The sequence below is a fragment of the Cucurbita maxima genome, unplaced genomic scaffold (genome assembly GCF_002738345.1).
Source record: "Cucurbita maxima cultivar Rimu unplaced genomic scaffold, Cmax_1.0 Cma_Scf00001, whole genome shotgun sequence".
Lineage (NCBI taxonomy): Eukaryota > Viridiplantae > Streptophyta > Magnoliopsida > Cucurbitales > Cucurbitaceae > Cucurbita > Cucurbita maxima.
Window position 1 is genome coordinate 9,979,138 of NW_019272017.1, and position 14,457 is coordinate 9,993,594.

Here is a 14,457-nt window from a genome sequence, read left to right on the forward strand (position 1 = left end):
AAAAAAAAAAAAAAAAAAAAAGTGTCGTTCTTATTATTTTTTCATATTTTTTTTGTCTTCTGTGTTCTTATAGATCTCATCTTATTCGAAAACATTGTATCTTATAAGTTCTTGAAATTTGGGTTGCATAAAGGAGAAATATATGTACTTCGATAAAGTCGTGTGGAAAAATTCGTTTTCTTGTCTCTTTGCATTCCTTGCAATATGTCACAAAGGAGATCAACCAAATCTATGCTCCATCAAGCACAAAAATACATTGTGAGACCCACAAAGATCCATTTTCGATAGCTTTTCAAGGAAATTTGGATGAAATCCACCGGTCTATGAAACACATGTCTAAATTACGTCAAGAGTTGAATTTATGAGACCAAATAAGTGTGAGACAAATTGTACAACCTATTCAAAAAGAGGAAGATTATCTTATGCCCGCTAGACAATGTTTCAAAATGATGGTATTGTTACGGATGACGTGGAGACCAGCAAAGACAGTATGCAAGTATATGTTGTTCCATGTCCATTAGAGATAGAAAGTGAAAGAAAGTGAAAAGGCGAAAGAGTGTGAGAGAACAATGTTTGATATATGTAAGGACAAATACACAAACTTGAAAGCGAAAGGACTTTCTTTCTAATGGTAGCATTTAACCTAAGTGTACCTACTTTTTCTATTGAATTATTGCAGGAAATTAAAATGCTTATTGAAAAGCAAGATTCAATAATTGATTCTTATTCGAGCCAACATCGAATTATGGACAAAACAAGACCAATGAGCTACACAAGAAACGACACTCCCATTCCACTTTTACATCCATGCTATGACCTAAAGATAAAAGTGAAGACCTCAAGAAGATTAAGACCACGAAATGCAAATGATTTTAAGTTTGCATTACAAGGGGATCAATTGGATTCAAGGATGAATCCTCTTGAAGAAGGGAAGAACGGTACGAAATAAGATGTCTTGATCATGCCACAAAGACTTCAGGGTGGATAACAAAATTGTACCATCCATATTTGGATTTAGGGATGTTTCGTTGTATTTTTCAGTTTTAGAGTATTATTTTTAAGGTTTTAAGTTGCAATTAGTTCGTCATTATGGTATTGATGGGCATGAGAGGTTACTATAAGGTTTATTTTCATGGCTATAAATAGCCATTCATGTTGTTGCCTTAGTATAAAGGCTTAAAGTTGCATATTATGCTTCTTAAGAAGCCATGAGTTTGCTTATTTGCATTTCTTGTGTTTAGATTTGCATGTTAGACTCATTCAAGTAGTCTTGATCAAACTATATTGTAGATTGATTCAAATCATGCATTCTTTACTCTTGATCTGGATCATCAAGGTAATTCGTTCCAAAACTTTTCTTTGGCTCGATTCATTATCGTTTTTGGGGTTCTTGGATAATTTAGATTTAAAGGTCTTGTTCTTCAACAAGATTATTAGATCAATTCCCAAAAGTTTCCTAACATCATGTTAATAGATAGAGTTGTTGCAAACCTTACTGCCTAAGAGGCATGTCCGATCATCGATCATAGATAAGTATTCATATTGCATATTATGCATAAAGAAACGTAGTGGGTTCTCATAGTATTGATCTTTCCTTTACCGATAACGTGTGAGATGGTAGTCTTTAGATGACACTCCTTTAGCCAAATAAGCACCCAAAAGCTAACGCAACTTTTATCATCTGAAAATAAGAGACTTTGAATCAATGATTTATTTTATAATTCAATAACTCACTTCTTGGTGTTGGTTGATATAGGTGCAATGGGATGAACCTTCATCTATCTTGCGTCCAGATAGGGTGTCTGCTTGGGAATTGGAACCACTTGTTGCTTCAAACCCTCTAAGCTCTCAGCCCACGCAGAGGAACAAGCGTCCACGGCCAACTGTTTTGCCTTCACCTACGGCCGATGCAGCTGTACTCGGTAATACAACCCTTCTTAATAGTAATAAATCATTTTTGATTTTAGATGGAACATTATTGATATTATCTTTATGTACTAGGCGGGTGGAAACCTACGGTTGAATCTTCTGCTTTTTCGTTTACTGAGCCACCACAGCGTGGAAGGGATGTGTATTCATCACCGAAGTTCAGTACTGCTGCTTCGAATTCTCTTGGTTTTAATGGGAATAGTTCTCTTGGCGCTGTGTCGAGCAACAACTACTGGTCTAATACCAATAGGGTGGAAAATATTATTGACACTTCATCTCATGGAGCTAACAGGGAACCCATTGAAAAGAAACAAAACACTAGAAATGGGTGCAGGCTTTTTGGGATCCAGCTTCTTGGAAATTCCGATGTCGGTGAAGCTTCTCCAGATACAACTCCTAAAATGGTCAGTGAGGATAGGTCGGTTCCACCGGTAGACGCAGAATTCGACCAGAATTCTGAGCGATCAAACGTTCACCGATTAGATATTCCTTCAGTAAGCTGTGATGCTGATAAATCATGTTTGATTTCCCCACTAGAGTCTCAAAGCAGACAAATCCGTAGCTGCACGAAGGTATTTCAATCCATCGACCTTTCATCACTTTGCCCATTCTTTTTTGAGAAGAAACATATTTCATTGATGTATGAAATTTATAAACTAAGGTTAAATATATATTTTTTTCAGGTTCATATGCAAGGAATTGCCGTTGGGAGGGCCGTTGATTTAACACGGTTCAATCAATATGATGATCTACTTAGGAAATTGGAGGATATGTTTGACATAGAGGGTGAGCTTTGTGGCTCTGTAAAGAAATGGCAGGTTGTTTACACCGACGACGAAGATGATATGATGATGGTTGGAGACGATCCATGGAAGTAAGTACACGTTTTAATACCAATTCCGAACACACCCAATTTTTTTTTGCCTGTTCAATATTAGTACAGAAATCGGAATGAATCAAATGCTTTCATCCACCTAGTTATTTGCTATAGTTGCTTAAATCGAATGGTGTCTTTTCTGATAGATATCTTAATCATGCGTGGATTTGAAACTTGGGGTTTATGTATAGCTTTCTAAATGATTGCAGCGAGTTTGTCAGCATGGTAAGGAAGATATTCATCTACACGACCGAAGAAGTGAAGAGACTGTCGCCCAAGATAAAACTCCCCCTCGGTGGAGAGACAAAGCTTAGTAAGCCAGATTCCGATATGACTGCCAACCACACAGAGGATCAGTCGTCCATCGTCGGGTCAGATTGCTGATGGAGATGTATCCTATGCGTATAGTCACTGGCAGAGGAAAAAGAAAATGTGGAATCTTCACCAGGGGATGGGGAAGTGGAAGAAATAGGTATCGTCTTGCGGGGGTCGATCGAATGGAATCTGGAACAAGGCGTTCGTATATTTTCACTTGGAAACTCCGAAGATTCCAATGACGACAAAGCTAGCTGCAGGAGCTGCTACATATATGAAGGGGGTTGGGGTAAATGGTGAAGGCTTTCTGAGCTCATCAATAGAGTGAGGAATGAGTTTGTTATTTAGGAATAGTGTCCTGTGTTTTAAGACGTTGAAACGAATATTTGTAGCGAATAAGGTTCGGTTCGGTTCGGTTTAGTTAATTTTTTGAGGGTTTTGTGTCTCCTGATCATGAAACCATGTGAGTCAGCTTGAGCTTGCATTTTTGTACATAAGGAACATGTGATGCTGTCTTGTTTTGCACTATATTGATTGCAGGAGTCTGTTTTTGTATGGGTTGTGGATGATAATGGGGGGAGGAAGAAGCTCAAAACATCTTCCATGCTTCCAATGTAAATGTAACATTATCTGATATTATATTTTTGATTGCCAAATGTTATTGAATTTATGAAATTATATGGGAGGATGGATGAAATGGAGGGGAAGCTGTGGATTTAACTCGAACTTTATGCGAACATATTCGTTCTTATTTCTTCATGGTTTTATTTGATTCGAGTTGCTTTAGGTTCGTAAGGAGTTTTTATATATTTAAGAGGGCGAGAGGCAAAAACACTTGTAAGAGAAGATCGAGAATGAAAATCCAAAGCTACGATATCGTTTTTTCTGAAACTTGTTCCATTATGTTCTTGAATTTTAGATCTACAAGTTTGGTGGAGAAAGTAATTTGATTCGAGTGGCGGAACACCCAAAACAGAGGGGTTCTTCTCAAAGTCCATTTTGCAAACTATTTTGGTTTTTTTTTCTCGACTTAATTTAGGGCATATTTGAAACTTTCGAAAGGCCTAAACTCGGACGAAACGTGTTGGGCATACCAAGTGGCTCCTTGGAACTTTTGATTTAACTATGCTTGTAGTATACATGAAAGCACGATAGAAGAAACACATTTTAGAAATTTGAGTCTCAACTGAGTTTAATTTATTTGATCCATATTTAGATAGTTATGTCATGACTATATTCATGATTTGTTCACGCATGTGATTTTATGCGATATTTTAGGGATAATTAGGAGTTCGCGAACTAACCCCTAATCGTAATCCTGACTTAATTATTGGTGGTTTGGATAACTATAGAACTAGTTCATGATTTATGACTATATTTTGTGGGAAGTATTAAGGAGTTCGTCAATTAATTTTCTCTTAGTGAACCTTTCATGAGCAATAGAGGTCTGTAGTAGTACCTTGAGGGTTGACCAAATTTTGTTTATGCGTGAGATGTTAATGCAGTCATACGGGGATGATTACGGTTCGCCAACTAGTCCCTAATCATAAATCTGATGCAATTATCGAGGGGGTTTGATAACTATAGAACTTACTTATGATTTATGATTGTGCTATGTGAGAAGTATTAGATAGTTTGGTGGTTAATTTTCTTTTAGTAAACGAGAGGTTCGTAGTAGTACCTTGAGTTGGCTGAACTTTAGAATGCACAAATCTTTTGAGAACTTATAATCGCATGTTGAGGGCCTACCATACAAGTTTAGAACTATGATGACTACGAAAGATTTTCTTTTTTTAAATCATGTATTTCGTGTATTGTAAAACCCTTAAACTTGTAATATCGTTTCTTGGTCGTACCGTCTATCCTTAGTAATAAAAAAATTCATTAATATTTTAATTGAATTCCTTCAAAGTTCTGTTTTTGACAATATTGAAAAGATTGAATAAAGGGAGTGGGAGTGGAGCGTAAAGGAGAGGACAAAAGAGGAGCAACGGTCACATGATTTGAAAGATGCAAGCAATCATTCAAATCCCCATTTCACCAAACCAATTTCCTCCACAACTCCACAATTCAAACTCTCTTAACAATGCTTAAGGCCGCCAAGAAGAAACTCAAATTCTGGTCCAGATCCAAGAAGCGGAAGAAAATCCCCAATCCCAACGATTTCCCTCCGCTGCCGCCGCCCTGCCATTGCTGCACTTGCCACTGCTCCTCCGCAATCCAGCCCTCAGCTCCGCCACTTCCCCCATGGCTAGACGATCGGATCTTTCCGCCATCGGAACATCCCGAGGAAGCAGAAATCGCAGCGCCGCTTGTGGCCGCTCCGCTGTACCAGCATTACATGGATCCGGACCCGGTGTACGGAGTGCCGATCATCGTGCAAACAGATAGCAGAAGAGATGGATCGAGATCGAGAAGGTTCGCGGTTTCCGGATGCGTTGGTGATTTGGGGATCAGAATAATTGGATGCTTCTGTCCCTGTTTTCGCACTCCAGAAGCTTAGTAAGCGATTTGACTTTGAAGGAGTTGTGTGAATAAATTTCACGTTCCATTTCTGCTCCTGAAATTTCTTCAATGTTACAAAACAAATCAATAATTTTTAGTAAATAGATCATAATATTGTGGTTACCATATATATGTTTTACTCAACAATTTCGAACACTTTTTTTTGTTCCAAATGTTTTTAATTTTTTAATTATGCTCTCATCCGAAGTATCCATAAGTTTGTATATATTTATATAGATTCCAATCACACCTATGTAATTACAATAAAATTGGGTAAGGCTTTAGGTTTTGTTCTTAAAACTTGTCACGATATTGTCCTAAGACCTTGGTCTTGAGTTTTGAGTTCTTGAATCTTGATTCTAATCAAGAGTCTTAGTTTTGAGGTTCTAGGTTTTTAGTCGGGAGAATCTGGATCTTGATATAGGTTCTAGTTTTTATCTTTAATTCTTAGTTCTTGTTCGGGTCCTTAGTCTTGTTCCCCTCGTTCTTGTTCTTTCTTTTTGTTCCATTTCCTAAGACACCACCCCTCATATATATGGTGTAAGATTTGTATTCAAGGTTTTATACGTCCCAAGCGACAGAGTCTAAACCTACGTCTAAGGCTTCTTGCGTTCTAAGCGACATAGTCTAAACCTATATCCAAGACTTCTTGCATTCCAAGCGATGTAGTTTGAACCTGCATCCAGTGCTTCATGCGTTCTCTGCAATACTGTTTGAAACCTACACCCAAAACTTACATCCAGTGTGCTTCATGCGTTCTCTGCAATACTGTCTGAAACCTACCGTCAAAACTTCTTACGTTCCAAGCGGTGTAGTTTGAAGCCAGCGTCCAAGGCTTTTTACGTTCAGAGCGATGCAGTCTGAAAAATCTATGCCCAAGGCTTTTTATGTTTCAAGCAGCATAGTCTACATACCTATGCCCAAGACTTCATATATTCTAAGCGGCTGAGTTTAAAACATGTATCCCTGACTTCTTTTATTCCAAGCGATGTCGTATGAGAACCTATGCTCAAGGCTTCATCCAAGCTATATAATCTAAATACCTACGCTGAAGGTCTTATGTGTTCTAAGCGGCGTAGTCTGAACCTGCATCCAAAGCTTCTTACGTTCCAAACAATGCAATATGAGTCATAAACATGTTGTACACTATGAGAATTAGGGGTTTCTTGAGTTTATGAGTTTGAGGACCTAAGTTCGTTACGCTAGAGTGGTTCCTAGCCTTCTTCTTGTCTTAATGGATATAGGCCTTGCGTTGATCTTTCCTTGGTTCTTGTCTACAGCATAAGTCATTACATGTTTTCTTGAGCCTTACCCAAATTTCAAGTAACATAATTGAGTCATTCAAAGTATCATGAAGTCGTACAACGCTCTTTGAAAGTTCTAGAAGGATCTTGAATTATGGTCGGGAGTCATTAAAGGTAACTTTATTCTTTCCCCGACTTTGCCTTATACCCCAACGTATTCTAATATTTTTGAGATCTTATAAGTCGTTCCTTAAGGTCATACTTAAGTTTCTTATAACTTTGAATCCTTAGGATCTTGTCCCTTGGCTTAGATTCTTAATCTCATCCAAACGGGTTGAAATCTTGGGTAAATATTTATGTCCTACTAAGTAAACCTTTCTTAAATTCTCAAGTAATTTGGAGGATGCTTCCAATATTCTTCTAGACTACATAATCATTTTTGTGGAGAAACTAATGCTTATTGGACAACCTAATAGAGAGCTCCTTCAACCCTCAACTTCTTCATGAATTCTTTCCCTCTCATCCCAATGAAGCTCGATGTATTCTTTGATTTAAGCTTAATGGGTTAGAATTTATGTCTTAAAAGCCTCAAAATTAATTATTAATAATATTTTTTATTATTTTATTTATAATTTAGCATTCATCGTATGAAAATCCTAAGTTATTAATGTAATCTTGAACAATATGTGGTTGACATACAAGAGTATCGTGTTCATGTAATAAGGTTGGGTGTCTTATCCTGATAACACTATTAATACGATCTACTTTGTAATTGTTACAAATGATTTGATCTAAATCATTTATGTGGAGACATGTAAGTGAGGGATACCTATACAATGAGCTTGTATCAGACTGGACCAAGAAATATTCAATTTCTCTTTATATATCTGTTATTTAAGAAGATCAATATTTCACATGATGATCATATGTGACTTGATCTTAATCCTAAGTGAGTTATGAACTTCTGCCTATAAGGGTTTGTCTTTTGATTTGCCGAAGTGAAAATGACTCTTTTAACTGATTCAGTATGCTTACCATTTTGGGAACTTGACGAAATAGAGAGTTGGGAACATAATATCATGAGATAAAATTCACTCCTTTTCATAGAAGGAAAGTAGATGAGTCGTTCTCTTAATTTCTAATTTCGGGACTTGAATAATGGAGCTCACCCTCTCATTGGCCCGAGAGGACTTGGGTTATGATTGGATCATAAATAAATTATTCATTATAGAATTAGTGGTGCATGAAATATGTAATTACAGGGGTAAAACAAACTTTTGACCCATATGTAATTATGAACAACTCGTGAAGGATTGACTTGCTTGTAATGATTATATATAGTCATAACTTGTTATACAGTACACCAAAGTTAAGAGCGCAACTCTAGATTTGTAGTGGGATGACCTATAGTTAATAAATGAAAATTGATTAATTAATTAATTAATTTTGTATCATTTGAATTTATAATCGGTCGGTTCATAAGGTCTCTTGCTAGCTCATAATAACTTAAAAGGTTCCATTTAATTGAAATGAACTTTTTTGAGGTTCCATTTAATATTTAATATATTAGATATATTAAATAAAAAAATTAATTTGAAAGGTTCATATTAATATCTAATACATTAGATATTTAAATAAATAAATAAAAAAATATATATTTAATTTGAAGAGTTTAAATTAATATTTAATATATTAGATAGGTTAAAATATAAATGTATAAAAAATATATTAATTTAAAGAATTCAAATTAATATTTAATATATTATATGTATTAAAAAAATATATATATTTATGGTATTTAATGCAATTAAATATTAAATTGATAATATATATATATTTAAAATTTGAATTAATATCTAGTTAATTAATATTAGGATATTTTATAATATTTAAATATGATTGATATAAATATTATATATTAATATATTAGATATTCAAATATATTATTTGGAAAAGATTCTTCCAAGTTCTTATAAATTGGACCCTCATAAATACACACAATCTCTCACGCTTTCTCTCAGAGAATTACACTAGTTTTCCATAGAATTCTCCTAAAACTCTCTTTCTCCAATCCCCGATTAGAATTCTCTTGAAACTCTCTTCTTCCCATCCCTTTTCTTTTAAGAAGTTCTCACAAGACTCAGCCTTTCGAGTCATAACAAAGAAGATTTTGTGGAATATGAAGAATGTTGGAATACAAGGAGTCTTGCCTAATGTTTTCACAAAAGTAGTTTTACTAGTATTTACCGCTTTGTTTTAATTCTTAATAAAATCAAATTGGTTTTCAATGCTTTAGCTACGGAGATGAAGAGTTCATTCCCTTCGTAATGGACCTTGGTGGATGAATTTGGAGTTTCCCTGAATCCATAAAAAATAGACTCGATAACCACTTTTTTGATTACTCTCGATCCTGAGCTCTTCTGTAACCACCGCCTTTGACACTTTGAATCACAAACCGCAAAGTTGTTTCAAGGGTAAAAGTGTGATACAATTTTTCCTTTTATAAATCAGGAAACACAAGTGGATTTAAAATTTCTAAACATGCATTTAAAATCAAAATAATTAAAAAATACAATAGTGTCTGTATAGTCCATAAAAAACAGAATACAAATGACATCAGCTTTTCAAAGTAAACTTTCAAAATAATATTAAAAGCGATATGGATGGAGATGACTCGATCTAAGGACCCCTTCTGCGGCGTGGCCATGCTCCATACCTATTTAACTACTGAGCTCAAATTAGTTGATTCTCCCTAATGGTGCAAGGCAACATACATCTACCTATTCCTAAGATCAATAAACCACCTGTCACAACGCCCACTACTCCATGCTGGAACAATAATTACCTGATCATTTCCATCATCGAGTTAGAATAGTAACACTACCTGCCACTACACCCTTTCAAGCTGGGTCAGTAAACTACCGACTCATATTGGGTTAGAAAGTAAAACTACCTGTCTACACCCTTTCAAGCTGGACCCTCATATTGGGTTAGAATGTAAAACTACCTGTCTTAAGAACATTAACTATTTGTTACTTTTCCTTTCTAAGAAAAAACAGTAAACTACCTGACACTGCGCCACTTGAGTTGGATCAATAAAAAGGCCATGACTCTCCCCACTAGACACCGCTGATATGATCATGCAGTAGTATACTCTCTAAGGCTACTAATATCCTCTATGGGTGACAACTAAGCCATGTGTATCAAGTAGACCCTAATCTCTATCAGTTAGTTCACGGATAGGGGTTGTGTCCTATCCGTCCCTACTAGGTACTTGGTCAACCCACGGAGACTATAGAATTCATGACTACGTAATAGGACCAAAATATGTGCAAAGTAACTCATTGTTTATAGAAACCATAATTAGCACTCTATAGCACATAGTAATTCATCCCATTCATAACTAGACAATAACGGCTATCCAAGCCACAAATCAATACATAACAATGAATAAAGACATACAACATGCTCATCATACTAGGGATAATAAACCAACCTCAACATAGTAAAAAACATATACATCCAATGTCTATTAGAGATCACAAAAACATGCATGCGAAACCTATATGATAGCAAATAATTAAATGGTAACTACCCTCATCTACGTTTAAATTCTTAGGAAACTAAAATAGCAAAAAAAACTCCTAAACATACTAATAAGTCATTGCCTCCAAATTGACTCGTATAAATATTTCTTAAGAACTTACTCCATACACAGTTACTTACTTGAATGTAGACTTCCCGAGTTTATTTCATGTAATGACCCTAATTTTTTTACTAACCTAAAGTCGCTACCATATGCATGACAGTAACTTTTTATACAAATATTCATTTAAAACGATTTCATAAAATATTGCTATGTACTTACATGTTTACAATAAGGTCTTAAAACAGTACAAAGGAAATTAATTTCATTAATGCCCTATACTAACCTAAAATCTAAGAAATTAATGCAATGCCCTAGGCAAGTTTCATGTTTTAATTGCGATGCCGCCGACAACCATACATGGATACCTTGCCTTTACCAGAAATATAGAACTAGCACTTGACTTTAGTATTTTAAGAAATACTCAATAAATGACACCACTATTGAGGTAAGTGAATACAAACACATGCAATCATGATTAGGAGCCTATCATTTAAAACCATTATAGAGGTGGTCTCCAGTCTGGATAAATTGGATGTGTAGTACTTCCTTACATACGACCACACGTGCGAGCCTGAGCCCACCATGCAAGCTCGCACACTCCCTAACCTGCATGGTTGGGCTAGTTGACTATAGCCGGACATTTGGAGGTACAACAAACCCTCAAATATCATGCAAGACATGATGATCATTATCATAGTATACGCGTTTGTACTCATCATAAAAGAGGAAGTATCCCGATATAAATGAACACACAATATGTATGTAATCCCTATACTTTTCATCTTAAATCATTCATGTGACACAACCCTACACATCCTTCACATAGTACTCTAGATAATATGCATGCATAAGGTTTCAAATATTCATCATTTATCACAAGGCTATGTATCAAAAAATGCTTCATCATAATACAACATGTCATCTCATACATGCATATCATTGTAACCTAAGATATCATCATACTATGTTATATCATCATCATACATCTCATGTCATCATATCATAATGCATCATCCTCCTAACATATCATACCATAATACATCACATCATCATAATATCATAACATCATCGAAACACATCATATCAACACACATGAAACGTGCAAGAGCCACTATACATGTGTTACCATAACAAGACAAGTCTTTCAACCGAGCTGATGATAAGGCCACTTAGTTGACCTAAATCGAAGCTACTATGACCACTTACTTAGTTGATATTAGTTTTAACGCTATCTCTGAAATTCAATTTTACCTAAGAAATTCCACAATTATAAATTAGCATTCTAGTAGGGAGATTGACTCTCCTAATTAAACTTACTCCTAATAATTTAAACTAACTCAACCTAATTTTTCATATAACAATTTAAACTAGACTAAAAAATTTAAACTATCTAACAAGTAGTCATATTAACCTTAAACGCTTTCGAAGAGTTAAAACTAGTAGGAAAGGGTTCAAGTGTATCAGACTCAAGCTGGATTAGTCAAAAAGCTGGCTTCATCAGAAAATGTAGTCTTAGACCAACTTCAAATCGTAAGTAAAATGATAAAATGAAGTAAGGGATCTCCCTTTTACAGTGGAAGCCAACTCTTCATTTCTCAACTTAAACGATGTGGGACAATTTTCATTTTTCTTCTTCTAATTTTTGGGTTGTTACATTTCGGGTCTTGTAAAATGGTTCAAATTGACTAAACTCTTCGAAAGTGTCCTATAAAACGAAGGATCAAGGGAATTGGGGAGAAATGTGACTACATTGGGGTAGAAGTGACCAAAATTATATGGAAAAATAAAGAAAAATCCTCAATTTTAGTTTGTACCAATCGGGTCGGGTTGCGCACAATTGGGTCGAATAACCTGAACGGGATCATTTTTCCCTCTTGGGCACCTTGAATTCCTTCTGTATAAGGAATTAAAATTCAGATAGTTCCTTAAAAATTAGAAAAAAATGACAATTTTTCTCATTTATCAAACTTTTTCCTTTCCAGTCATTTTCTAAAGGCCTAAAATCCTTTGGCTAGGGCATTGAAATTACTTAAACTCTTTATCCTTGCTTGAATGGGATATCACTCCTGATTATTCTCTTCTTTTCCTCTACTCCTTAGGAAAAACTTCTCTACCTTAGAATTAAGATCAAATGAGCAAGACTTTAACTCGTGCACCAACTCAAACATGCAAAAGAAACTCGGATAGTAGAGTCAAACTTATCTCAGACGGGTTACAATCAGATCACAACCTTTATTGAAAAATTGAAAATTGATTAAAAATAATGTCTTTTACAAAGGCATTAAAAACTTGCGTGACCTTGAAACTATTGCAAGTGCACATGTAATAAAAATGAATGACATTCTAAATATCGCATCATAAGAAAAAGAAGTTTGAAAAAATTCACTTTTACAAATAAAGTCCTCTAAACTTGCAACCAATGTAACACAAAATAGTAAATAGTTGTGATGAGGATTTGAATACTGAAAAATTACACCGTGGAAAAAATTGAATGTGAACACTTAGAGAGAGGAGAGATCCAAAATTGTTTTAACCCAGTTGAAAATATGTCTACCTATATACGACAAATTTAATAAGAAATCAACTCAAGAGAAAACTCTAATACCAAACGATAAAGAATTACTATAAAGGAAGTAAGATTCCTATTACCTTGTTGATGAAATATCTCAAGACAAGAACACTTGTTTGAGATTCGAATCACTCTACAAACAACACTGATCATGTCAAGCTTGAACGATTCTAAACATGCCATCTAACCTATGTAAAATTGCAAAGAAACTTTGTTCCAATTATAAGCCATCACTCTAAGGAAAAGTTTAAAAACGAATTATCTTGTTCATCGAATATCTCAAGGTAAGAACACTGGTTTGAAATTCGAATCACTTCACAAGCAAAATCGATCATGTTTACCTTAAGTGATTCTAAATGTGCAATCTAAACTACATAGAATTGCAAAGAAACTTAGTAATTGGCTAAAGGAAAAGGTAAGAACACTTAGCTCTAATGATATGGAATCATTCCAAGGAGAAGTAAAATTCAAATTACCTAATCAAATATCTAAGGCAAGAACACTTACTGAGATTTGAATCACTCCACAAGTAAGGTTAATCATGTCAAGTTTGAATAATTTAAAACATGCAATCTAAACTACACCGTCAAAAAAACTTGGCCCTTAACCAGTTCTACTATTTAGCTATAACTACATCCTACCATTTTCGACATTAAAATGGTAAGTCATGTTCAACACCTATTATCCATTACCGAAAAACTTTTATAAAGACAAGGAAAGAAAACTTTTAGTCCTATTTCTCTCAATACCAAAAACAGTCATATGTGATATATTTTCCCAGATTGCTTTAATGAAATTGCTTCTTTAGTCAAACCTTTTCAATATTGAATTTTACACAAACTGAGTTATTTTGAAACAAAGGGTAGAGTTTTAGAGTATTGGACGGCCTCGGTCCAATGCCACTCAGAAACAAAAGCTACCATTTATCCTAAATAAATATGATTTAAAATACAAAAGAAAAAGAAAACCAAACTATTTAACGAGAAACTACTCATTGACAACAAATAATAATCACCCAAATAAAAAAAATAATAGAAAAATAGAAAGCAAAAGGCAAACAAATAATTTAATAGACAAAATCATATGCATTGGTGGAAAGAGAACTTGCACGTTTTTTCAATGTCAATGGAAAAATGAAGATTTGAAGTTGCTAACATGCACTTATTTCTGAAAAACTTGCATCCATGATGCAAAAATACCATCTCGAACAACAATGATGCCTCTTTTCCACTCTCGAAATTTTACCATAGTTTTTATTCTTGAACTGTTTAGAAGTGCATTCGATCAAACAGGACTCCTCATTCAAAATGGTGTCAAAGTCCATACTAAACCCTCCCATACGGTTTCAATATGATTCCCTAAAATGAGC

General features: G+C 34.8%; 1 protein-coding gene and 1 long non-coding RNA gene across 3 annotated transcripts in view; both read left to right on the forward strand.

Annotated features, from left to right (window-relative positions):
- The window catches only part of LOC111489923 (auxin response factor 1-like), a 9,009-nt gene extending 5,222 nt beyond the window's left edge, over nt 1–3,787 (forward strand). The window contains exons 12-15 of one of the 2 annotated variants that reach the window (XM_023138327.1): nt 1,757–1,922; nt 2,002–2,501; nt 2,613–2,803; nt 3,016–3,787. In XM_023138327.1, the coding sequence (XP_022994095.1) occupies nt 1,757–1,922; nt 2,002–2,501; nt 2,613–2,803; nt 3,016–3,190 (1,032 nt within the window). In that variant the 3' untranslated portion in view covers nt 3,191–3,787. The remainder of the gene's footprint in view (nt 1–1,756; nt 1,923–2,001; nt 2,502–2,612; nt 2,804–3,015) is intronic. The other variant, XM_023138331.1, reaches the window with a different exon arrangement.
- On the forward strand, nt 14–1,127 carry LOC111490338. The gene is made up of 2 exons (XR_002719549.1): nt 14–582; nt 680–1,127. It is a non-coding gene; the product is annotated as an uncharacterized LOC111490338 (long non-coding RNA).
- Nucleotides 3,788–14,457: the final 10,670 nt, after the last annotated feature.